The sequence below is a fragment of the Neolamprologus multifasciatus genome, chromosome 3 (assembly GCF_963576455.1).
Source record: "Neolamprologus multifasciatus chromosome 3, fNeoMul1.2, whole genome shotgun sequence".
NCBI classification, from domain to species: Eukaryota; Metazoa; Chordata; class Actinopteri; order Cichliformes; family Cichlidae; genus Neolamprologus; species Neolamprologus multifasciatus.
In genome coordinates this window covers 27559759-27571395 of record NC_140441.1, presented here as the reverse complement: position 1 = coordinate 27571395, position 11637 = coordinate 27559759, and the positions used below count along the sequence as shown (strand labels likewise).

Below are 11637 nucleotides of genomic sequence, written 5' to 3'. Positions count from 1 at the left end.
GTTTTACTTTTTACTATGTACAGCACTTTGGTCGACCTGTGTTGTTGTTAAATGTGCTTATAAATAAACTGATTGATTGACTGAAACGGACCATCATGAGAGTATTCCAAAGAGGACATGAAATATTTACTTTAACTTTCCATACATTATCCAGAACTATCTTCTACATAGCACGAAACAACAATGAAGAATGTGTGCATCAAATTCACTAGTGGCATCTAGTGGACAAATAAGAAATGACAGTCTTGATGTCATTTTATTATTATTATTATTATTATTATTATTATTGATAATAGTTGATATTTTATGTTCTTTTTATATTTTTAAAATCTAGTTATAGATTTTAAAGATATCTACTTATCAAATATATTTGTGGTAACACCATGACAATAAATGCAAAAAAGAAGTTCCTAAATGATAGTCTCTTTAATTTCTGTCCATTTAATGTCATAAATTATATTACACACATCTTTTAAATGGCATACAGTGACTCCTGAAGACCACAATATAAGACGTCTGAGTAGAAAAAGTACAAAATGAAACAAATGGTTGAACAGAAGGAAATAGTTACAAAAAAGGATTTGTAAAACAGAGCTACAAAGAGTAAGTAAGTTTGTTGATACAATAAGCGATGGACAATCAGCAAAAACACAACAAACAAGCAGAACTTGTAATCCATGCTTTGGTCAACAATTATAACAAACAGCATTTATAGTTAGAGCTGTGGGAAGGGGGTGCTGTATGTGTTTATACAGCGGTGGAGTGGACCACAGCTGTACACAGCAGAGAAGAATCAGCAGAGTCCAAATGTCACAGGCACAGAGATTTCAAGTATTCCAGTCTTGCAACTCTTAGGACATCAGTCAAGACATATGATGTAAGCTTATTCGCACAAAGTTAACGTAATATTTTAAAGTCAACTTTCAACAACAAGGCCCCTGTGGCTTAGTTGCTAGAGCAGGCCATTTGCTAATGGTAAGGTTGGTGGTTTGATCCCTGGCTCCCCGTGTGTCATAGATCCTGAGTCCTGAATAACCCCCCAATCCCCCAAGGCTTGTAGTAAACGTGAGTAGAAAAGCACATATATACACTTATATTATTTTCCTAAGGATTAATAAAGTATTCTGATTCCGATTCATACATACACCAGTCCATGTACAAGAAAGTCAAGTGCCCTGTTGCATCCAAGGGATTAATTTGAAATGGCTTCCTGAAGTTCATCTAGGTGCATGATTTTAATGCTCCAAATAATTGGCTAATAGCTGATTTTGAAAAATGCACCACCTCTAGCTGGTGATCAGTACATAACATAATTTGATTGTAATATGTCCTAACATTTTTCTTAAAGAAACAGGAATAGTGTCTAAAGTGTTTCAACATGCCCAGACCTCCTAGTTTCCAGTGTTCTGTTTTGCCCGGGTTAATAATTTTCTGTTATTACATTGTTCATATTGTTTCTGTAAAATTTATACATTTCCAATGCTGTATATATGACTTATTTTTTACTTTTCAAATGTTAAAAGTCAGAAAATATAAAACATAAAAAACATAAAAAATAAAACTCTAAAATTGATGCCTCAGTCAGAGGATCTTCATTAATGCATGTTATAAGAAAAATGTTGAAATTTGACCGATCAAATGCCCGATGGGCAGGTGAGCAAACTATTACTGCACACCGAATAGAAAATATGGTACATAAAAACCTGAGTCAGGTGATCTTTATGCATGTTATAATGAAAAATGTTGAAAAATGAAAAATGTTGAAATTTGGACAATCTTGAAAAAATCTAAGAAAACTCTGTTTGCACACAGAAAAAACATTAAACGGTTACTGCACACCTGGACACATATATTGCTTACCAGTGATGCATTCACTGCACCAGATCCAGTGCTTGTGATTACTACTGCTTTTGCACAGCAGTGATAATCAAAGGATTGCTGTTTTTCTCATTTTGTTTCAGATGTGGACTGAAGTATGGAAGGATCTCACCACCGAACGAACACTCAGTAAATGAGTAGATGTGAGACTGAGACGTCACATCGTAAAAGGACACGAGACCTTCCTCGTAATCTACAAACACCCCGACTTTCTGAGGTTTCCTTTTAGGCGAAAGGCTCACTGGTGGTGTTGTCAGGGCTGAATATTTCTGGTCTTCATAATGTACAGTAGCCCAGTAACCATTGTCAGGATTGATTGAGAGTTTCCCCTTGCGGTTTGCGTCACGTCTCGCCACACCCAGATCCCACCCGGTCTTTTTGCTGACCTCCACCTCCCAGTATGCCCTGCCAGAGGACAGCCTGTTGAGCCCCAGGATACTTCCAAACATATTAAACCTCTGTGGAGAATCAGGATCTTTCGACATCTTTCCACTATCTCTCACTTTTTTCCCATTATCAGAAATTTCAAGGCTTTGGTGTGCGGTCGCCGGGTCCAGCTTCACGTCCACTGCAGTCAAAAGAACACAAGTGATTAAAAAAACAGAACCGTGTGGTGGGTAGAAGTGTAGAAGCATCACAAGAGTAATGGATAAACTACAATAGAAGACTCCCCTTACTTTATTTACTTTTCCTATTAAACATTTCAGCCAAAGCTTTGGATTAAACCCAAAAATGGTGGTAAGTATTGCTATGGAAACATTAGTAACAACAGGTTTGTCCTCAGTAAGAAATAATATTTGTATATGAAATATACAAATATTATATACTTCCATACTTCCATACTTCAGTCCAATATTGGAGATGAGATATGAGCATGCATGATACATTTACTGTTCCCTCAACTTTTTTTCACATCTTCCTCCGGATAAAGCAATAAAGAGAGGTTTCACACTATCGACAAGCAGCTAGGCTAACAAAAGAGCATCAGGGCATTGTGTTTGCCATGCTGACCCCTTGAGGTCTTGTCATCATAACAAGTAAACACTACCTACTTATGTTAGCTAACTCACTATTAATTTTTTCATTGGTAAATAAACAATATATTAATATTTTTTAGCTAATAACTGTGCTAATTTTCCAATATTTTATTCACATAACTCCTGAAATCTTACATTACTGAATCACAGTGCATTAATTTTGTTGAGTTTGCTGCTCTCCCAGAGGTGTCAAATATCGTTCACGTGACAAAAATTGAGAGTAATAAAATGTGCCAGAGCTAAACGTGTTCATATCCTTAAAAATAATTATTCATGTTTTTCCATAGACCCTTTTTTCAGGGGGGGAAGTGATTGCAGTTAAGTGAGCAGTTTTAGAAATATATAAGCAGACAAATTACTGTGGGGCAATTTGTTTCCACAGTGACACAGTTACAGTTGAGGAGGAGAAACTTTATGCTTTTGTGTTTAAATAGGAACTTACTGAAATAACAAAAATATGACTTGTGCCATAAAACTGTCTCACTGCGCGATGACTAATCATCACCATCAGCTAGATAATGAGTGAAAGTAATCGCTACAGATGATGTTAAAACTTATCTTTGCCATTTGTTTCTTAAATAACTTTGAAAGAGTACATTAGAAAATTATATTTTATTTTGGAAATCTACATATTAATTTTGACTGCATCCAACTAAACCTTAACAAGACGAGTTCAATTCTGGAAAACAATAAGAGCTGGATGCTTTTTTGATTTTGGAATTTGAGAGAATCCTGCTAAATTTCTATAAAGCTTTGGTTTTTATTTTAAAATTTTCACAACTTTTAAAGCTTATTAATTTTCCATTACAAGGCCTACTGCTGTTCATCAGTATGTATCTGTATTAAACATCAAAATGCTAAACAATCACATTTTTTCATTTAAATAAGGTTTTTATTTTGAAATACACACCTGCAAATTTAGTAATCCTCCTGAGTTCTGTGGAAACAAACATTTTAGTAAGTGGCAATAAATCAGAAAATACAGATTTTAATATGAGTACAACAAAATGATGGGCGCACCGATGGATGAGAGTTTTTCCAGTTTGTCGTGAATTTGCTTCATCATGGCTGAAGTCGTAGTTCTCAGTGTGCCAAAGGAGAGTGAAGTGTCAACTTGTACATTTTTCCAGTCAGTAGATTCATTCAGGCCTGTTAGTGGCGAAACCTGTGTTTGCACACAGTAAACATCAGCGTATGACAAGATTAGATTTAATGAGTTTAACGAAACAGAATTGCCAAAGTGCAGAAATGCACTTTTATGCTGAGATGTTAAAAAGACCAGAAGATGGACTTCAGGTCCTCAAAGCTCACCTCCAAGTCTGGGTTTTTGGGTGCTTCAGCAATGGCCTTTTTGAGCACATCAATTTCTCTTTGCAGCTTCTGGATGATATCCTGAGCATCTCCTTTCACTTTCTGTCTCCTAAACAGTATATAAGAGAGTAAAATGTACAGCTCTATAACAGCACGCTGGCAATGTTCAGCTGCTCTCCACTGACAGTACTAACCTCTCCTCCAGAGGCTTAAGGGCTTTCGTTCGAGCATCTTCCACAACTTTGATAGCCTCTGAGAAGAAATTATTGACTTCCAACCATTCGGCATCCAGAGTGCCCTGAAAAGAGAGTGGATGTGTTAAAGTAACATCAAAGCAATAAACCAAACAAATGAAAAATAAATAAACATCCTTACCTTGCAGTCTATTTCCGATGATCTGACTTTTGCCATCTTGAGCTCTCTGATGTGAATTTTCTGCTGCAAATCAGATTTCATCTTTTCCTGTTTTGCCTTGAAAGAGGACAAATGGCTCAGAGTCAAAAGTCTCATGATAGAAGGACACATCCTGGTCAAAAATGACTCCAAGGTTCCTCACAGTGTTACTGGAGGCCAAGGTAATGCCATCCAGAGTAAGAATCTGGTTAGATATCATATTTCTAAGATTTTCAGGGCAGAGTAAAATAACCTCAGTTTTATGTGAATTTAGAAGCAAAAATTTAGAGGCTATCCAGGTTTTTTGTGTCTTTGCAATATTTCTGCAGTTTAACTAAATGTGGATACTAGGGAGGTTTAAAGCTAGAGGTGTGGTGGCTTTGACCGAAAGGTGTGCAAACACATGCAGCAGTAGCCTGTAACACTCTGTGAGGCTTTACTTCCACTACTATGAGTATCTAAACTGGAACTCCAAGCAGTGTTTGTGCTGTTGGCACCTTTTGGAGCATTTTTAGAATTTCTTCAGTTTTAGTGATTGAAAATTCTACTAATTATTACATTGTTACTCAGAACCACTATTTTAACAACTATTAAAACTGCATTACCTTTTGTAGTTGTTTAGTCTTCTTCTCTTTCAGCCTGTCTATCTCCTTTTCTTTTTCTTCGGGGCAGATTGCTGCGTGCTGGGCTGCTTTCCCAGGAAGCTCCAAGAGTTGTACCACCTAAAATATGAAAGCAGTAAATAATGAAATTAATCTTTATACAGTTTAACTCTTAGCAAAATTGTTTCACATTTATACTAAAACCATATTTTACATGCATCTGAAAAACTGTACTTAAGAAATCTGCAGTACCTGCTGTCCACCAGTAGAGAAGTCCAGAGCTCGACGGGCTTTGTCTGAGCTCACGGTGCTTTGATGAGAGCGCTGAGGAGTCTCAAAGACTGCAGAGGAACAAGAGAGTTATTACCAAGCAAAGCTAGCTTGAATTGACATCAGCTGTGAAGATTGTAATGCGTACATGATGTGTCTGTCTCCATCTTTGTGGTTGTGTTATCTGTGTGATCACTGTGGTTGCTGAAGGTCTGTGACACAGACATGAACACAGACTGTAAAAGGAAAGTAGAAGTGGGGATTCAGTGGGTGTCACTTGACATGTTATCCTAACACTTCTTTGATATGTTTGAAAAGAAAATCTGTGTACCTGTGCACCAGAGGCAAAATCAAGCCCCTGATATGCGCCCATGTTTGAACCTGTTGGCACAGACTGTTGCTGAGTTTCAACCACTGTAACAAAAGAGGATTAATGGTTAAATTAAGCCACCTTGCTTTTTGGGAGCGTTGTCATTATGAACTAACTAAATTAAAATGCGTACATGATTTAATTATCTCTACTGCAGAGGCTTGTCTGGCTGGAGAATCGATTTGGGGGGTGAAGCTTGATGGCAGAAACATATTCTGCTGGAGAGAACAGATGTGATTATACAGTTTGATGCTAATCTAGTGTAATTTCTCATATTTCTGTGAAAAAGCCATACCTCCTCCTTGACTGAAGGACTGAAAGTTGGTCTGCTCCACTTTTGATGAGATTCTTCCTGATGATTTCTCCAGAGTTGAACTTTGTTCTCCTCCACTTGATTTTGTGTAGATCTCATCCCTCCCTGGAGATCTCCGAGGTCCTGATCAACTGTGATTCTGGGCCAGCTGTAGTAGCTTGCATTTGAATCTGTTGTGTTTGTGTGACACATTAAGGAATGATTATTTTAACTCTTCCTGCATATTCTTTGTTTATTTTTTAGTAAATCATTCCTTAACAATGTGAGAATACACTGTAACAAACTGTCAAAGTGACAAATTTATCCTCGGCCTCTGCAGCTGCAAAAAGTGTAACTAGGGTCAGCAGTGCAATCAGCGCACTCACCAGACTTCACAGAATTCTTTAAAATATCCATAAATGGGTCTGTTAATTTGATCTGAGGACTCAGGATAGTCACTGTAGGAAGGTAACTGAATTGTTCATGTTCAGGGATCCTCATTCCCTTTGGTGTACATCCCATCTTTCCCTGGTGAACTCTGAGGCCCTGGTAACTTGTGTTTTTGGACCAGCCACAGTGGCAAACCTGAAGACTCATTTTGGATGAGTTGAGTATCTGAAGTAGACAGAAAAGGATGTAAACAACAGGGAAACCAGTAAGAGTTCAATTATTAAAAATACATGCACTGTTTAGAAAATGTGGTTTTCGATTTTAGCAGGAATAATATGAGTAATGTGTGAATTATCACTGAGGGTAGTTTATCACTAGTTTGCATTAATAATTGATTTTAATGCTATTCTTTCCAAACAATTTGGTTATTATTGTTTGTCTTCTGCTAATGAAATTTAAAAAATATATATTTTCTTCTCTCATGATCCCAGAGTTTTGAGTTTTGGGTTGTTTTGCAGGTTTTTAATGTAATTATCTGTATTACAGTTCTGTATTGTTGACATTCGGGCTTTTTTATGGTTCACATCTTAGTCCTGTTCTCAGTGTTTGTTGCCTCATGTTTAATTTTGATAGTCCACGTATCAAGAGTGTTTTTGCTTCCCACTTCCCAGCCCGTTAGTCTGATTCCATTCAGCTGTGTTCCCTGATGTTTTGCATCTCCCTGATTTCCTAGTATGTAAACAATGTCTGAGTCCTCCTTTGTTCTTTGTCATTTTCTCCCTCAAGGTATGTTTCCTGTGTGGTTCCAGCTTGTCTTGTTAAAGGCTTGTTGTGTGTTCATATTTTCTACTATGGTGTATACTCTACACCGGCACTGTATGGAACTTTTAGAAGAGTTTTTTTTACTATTAAAGGTTGTGCTTTTCAGGTTAAAAGTAACCTTTCAAGGCATTACTGTTATGATATCCTGATGTCCTTATATCAGAAAGAAATGATGACCATATTGTTTTTGTCCCTCAGTTACCCACCATTTCTCTGTTCCACTTTACAAGACAGACATATAAAATACTAAGACAAATATATTACCCCTTATATATAAAAATACTTTTTAAAAAAAGTGAAACTGTCAAAAATTACACCTCGGACTCCCTTGTGTTGCACAGTGATTAGGCGCCCTCTAGTGGCACTGAATGTGCAGCAAAAAAACACTGATATTACAGTTTTGTGTCTTAGTGTGTTCATGTCAGTAAAGATATACATTAAAAATGTTACCATTCCACTGAGATTTTAAAAAACATTATCAAGCTACAACATATATGTACTTATACATAATATTGAATAATTTAATTCAATTTATATTTTTATATCACAACAACAGTAGCCTCAAGACGCTTTATGTTGTAAGGTATATTGTAAGGTACAATAATACATACAGAAATCAATCATATGACCCCTACGAGCAAGCACTTTGGCGACAGTGGGAAGGAAAAACTCCCTTTTAACAGGAAGAAACCTCCCACAGAGCCAGGCTGGGGAAGGGTGGCCATCTGCCTAAATAAAGCATAAATGTGGTGAAATATTGATCCTATACATAACAAATTAATGTAATTAGTGTTTTATTATTTTTAATAAACATTAAACATTCATTTTCAAACTCATCTCCCTTTCAAACTTTGACCACACATAACACATAATTATATATGAGTGTTATATATATTTATTATATATATATATATATATATATATATATATATATATATATATATATATATATAAAAACACTCACGTCCTGACATTTAATCTGGACTAGAAGGAGTTAAAGTGACTCTCCAAGAGTAGTATTTGCATTTCAGGTTGGATTTGTTTATTCCTGTCATGGAAAGAAAAGCAGCATAGTGGAAAAAAAGCTTAGCACACACCCTGCAACCTGCGGTTTAATTTTATAACCATGACAGCTTCCTTATCCTGAAAAGATCTGTGTAATTAACTGAAGTTTTGTTGTATAAGTTTCGGCTTATATAGGGTTTTTTTTCTGGGATTTCGCGCAACCCAGGAAAAAAAAAATTAATACATAATGAGCTTGGAGTGACAATATTATGAAGGAAATGAGCTTTATCTGGAAGCAACCCCCCCCCCCCCCCCCCCCCCCTTCGACAGGTTGTGTGTGAGACTTCAGCGCAGCAGCAGCAGCAAGTAGGCGCACCGAGGGCCCTCGCGCTCAGTTTTCGAGTATGTGTGATAGAATTTAGAAAACACATCGGTGCAAATTATAAGTCTGGTGTTTTTGTGTCCGTTGGTTTGTTTTTGTTTTGTGAGCTGGTTATTAGATACCGCTACACCGAGCCAGAGAATACCTCGCCGCCCCGCCCCTCTCCTCCCTGTGCAGCAAGCAACAGGCGCACCTCGCAAACGGAGGGCGCCCTTACTCGCCACAAATGGGCAATAGAAAACTGACTGGTACCCATGCAAGCACAAAAATGCGTTGGCAGCATTGGTGCCAGCAACTATTTTTGCCGATGCCCATAATCCCGCCCCCACCACGTCGCCCATATCAAAACCCCCAACTGTATGTGTCTATATAACGTTGTGTGCTGCACTCTACAAAATACGAGTTACCTAACAACTTTTTAGATTGTATTTCACACGCAAGATGACGTCACAGCATCTACACAAAATAAAATACGTATATAACATATATATAATACTTATAGTATTATACAAAGGAGTAATGATTTAATATTATCTGATTCTTCTACAAACAGGCTTTCATTCATGCAGGCACGAGAGTGAGTGGGTCAGTGAGACTGCCGTGTTATTTTATCATGAAGCATTTCAAAAAGTTCAAAGTAACACCAAAGTGCAGAGCAGCCTACCTGCGCTCCTGCGTATCTCGATGCTCCTCTGTGAGATCTGCTGCTTTCTCCAAACTCTGCTTCTCTCTAATAAAGATTCAGCAGTTTCAGTTTCCTTTCGGCAAAATCAATCCCGAAACTGTGAGGAGTTGCGACATATCACTGCGAAATACTTGGTTACTGGAAACGTCATGGAAAAGAAACAAACAAATAAACGTTATGAGGGGGAAAAAAGGAACAACGTTCATTCATTCTTTAAGAAAAACGAGAGAGAGAAAAACAAATACAAACAGTTGACATATAGATGCTAAAATCTATTTTTGATACCTAGAGTGTAAAAGTGGAGGTGTTTATCAGGTGGGGCTTTGTGTGCAAAGGACACTCCTCATTTAGCACGCAGGTCATTTAAAAAATGTTTTTTTAAGCTGAACACATAAAAGTGTCATATCCTCCTCACTGGACAATAAAGAAGAGAGAGGCAGAGAGATAGATGAGTTTATTTATTTTCCATTTCCAGCATGAAGCAAAAGCAATATGTGACAGCAGACTGGGACTGAATGATTTACCATTAACACCCGGGTAGAATCCCCGCACGTGCTTCAAACATGTCACTTAAAGAAAAAATATAATAATAACAAATGCACATATACACAAATCAGTTCACAAAAATACCACACCCATGCATAGTTACACAACTAACTTGACATGACTCATGGAGGAGGAGGCACAGTAACAAAGCCTAAAGATTAGAAACTAACAAATATAACAGGGGAGAATTAAGGAAAATAGAAATACAAATAACAATGCCAAGAACAATGCTAAATCAAAAAATTATTCAAAACCAGAAACACATAAACACTGGGTCCCCAGACTCAGAGCAATGAAAATTTTGATCTGTGTTAACTACAATAGGATTATCACTTGCCCCTGCATACACTTCAAAAACTTTATAGAGCCCATAAGCCAATGCTTCCTTCTCCACTATCGAGTAGTGTGGACCGCAGAAGCCACCACAGCCCTACAGGACTGTTTTGACAACACAGTTTGGGGTATATTTGCAGAAGGAACAGAATTGGAGGGCCACACACCTCTCATACTCTCATACATACTGAGAGTGTAACAACAACAAAGACTGTTAAAGTGTTCTCATCACCATCTTCAACCTCTCACTGCCACAGTCTATTATACCATCCTGCTTTAAGTCACCCACTATCGGTCCAGTGCCCAAGAAGAACATGGTGAGCTGCCTGAATGACTATCGTCCAGTTGCATAAATGCTTTGAGAAAATTATCGGCGGCCTTACTCCCAGCAAATGGGCGATAGAAAACATGAGTACGAGCAATTTTTTTTACATTTTGTTTTGCTGATGCCCGTGATGCCGCCCCCCCACCACGATGCTGCCCCAGGCAACCGCCCGTGTCGCCCGTATCAAAAACCGCTACTGCCTGCATCTGAACACAGCCAGTAACCTTTTAACAAGTCAAATTTACTGACAAATTTTGCTGAGACTGAGACTATCCCGTCCACACAGTCATTGACACGTGACAATGGAAAGAATCCATCTTTGTGACCTGGTTAACTTTACGACAATCGGTACAGGGTTGAAAGGTCAGATCTGGTTTTTGTACAAGCAAGCATGGGGATGATCAATTTGAACATGAAGTTACGGCATTACAACAACAACAACAACAAACTTTATTTATAGAGCATATTTAAAAACCAGCGGTATACCAAAGTGCTTAACATAAGAGACAGAGAAGTAACACGAGTATTATAAGGCCTTAGCAAAGTATCAAATATACTCACAGTCACAGGTCAATGGCACTAATACACGGGGGTAATATAAAATGCATATCAAAATAAAAAAAAAATAAAAGCACAAGCCATAAAAAAATATGTATAAGAAAAAATAAAGTAAGTCTAAAAGTCAGGTGTTGATTATTATCAACATGTACTTCACATCAGACTTCAGTTGATCTTATTTTTCCAGTAAAGTGTGATAGAAACGCTGCCAAACATTCCTCCCCAGTTTCAACCCTCTCACTAACCAACCCCTCTGAAAGAGCTGCCACAACAATTGATGTCACATCCTCTGCACCACATATAGGAACATGATAGAGATTTAACAGGTTTACATTAAAAAGTTGTGATTTCCTTCTGTGTTCAAGAGTAGCAACCAGATCATTTTGATCTGACACCTGCTGCAGTACAGAATATGGACAAGTTAATAACAGGAAGCAG

General features: G+C 37.6%; 1 protein-coding gene across 3 annotated transcripts; it reads right to left on the bottom strand.

The window, feature by feature from the left end:
• Nucleotides 1–370: 370 nt before the first annotated feature.
• On the bottom strand, nt 371–11222 carry LOC146522395 (uncharacterized). 3 transcript variants are annotated; one of them, XM_085141099.1, is made up of 14 exons: nt 9417–11222; nt 6540–6768; nt 6157–6344; nt 5995–6079; nt 5823–5905; nt 5640–5703; nt 5474–5562; nt 5225–5341; nt 4602–4697; nt 4421–4524; nt 4227–4335; nt 3936–4080; nt 3826–3852; nt 371–2446 (listed from the first exon to the last, which is right to left on the bottom strand). In XM_085141099.1, exons 2-14 carry the CDS (start codon nt 6748–6750, stop codon nt 1902–1904), a joined length of 1863 nt encoding a protein of 620 aa, XP_084997225.1. In that variant the 5' UTR covers nt 6751–6768; nt 9417–11222; the 3' UTR covers nt 371–1901. The 3 variants fall into 3 exon arrangements, with proteins under 3 accessions (XP_084997225.1, XP_084997206.1, XP_084997215.1); XM_085141080.1 differs by having other exon boundaries at nt 372–2446; nt 5640–5727; nt 9417–11212; XM_085141089.1 differs by having other exon boundaries at nt 373–2446; nt 5640–5727; nt 5995–6076; nt 9417–11211.
• Nucleotides 11223–11637: the final 415 nt, after the last annotated feature.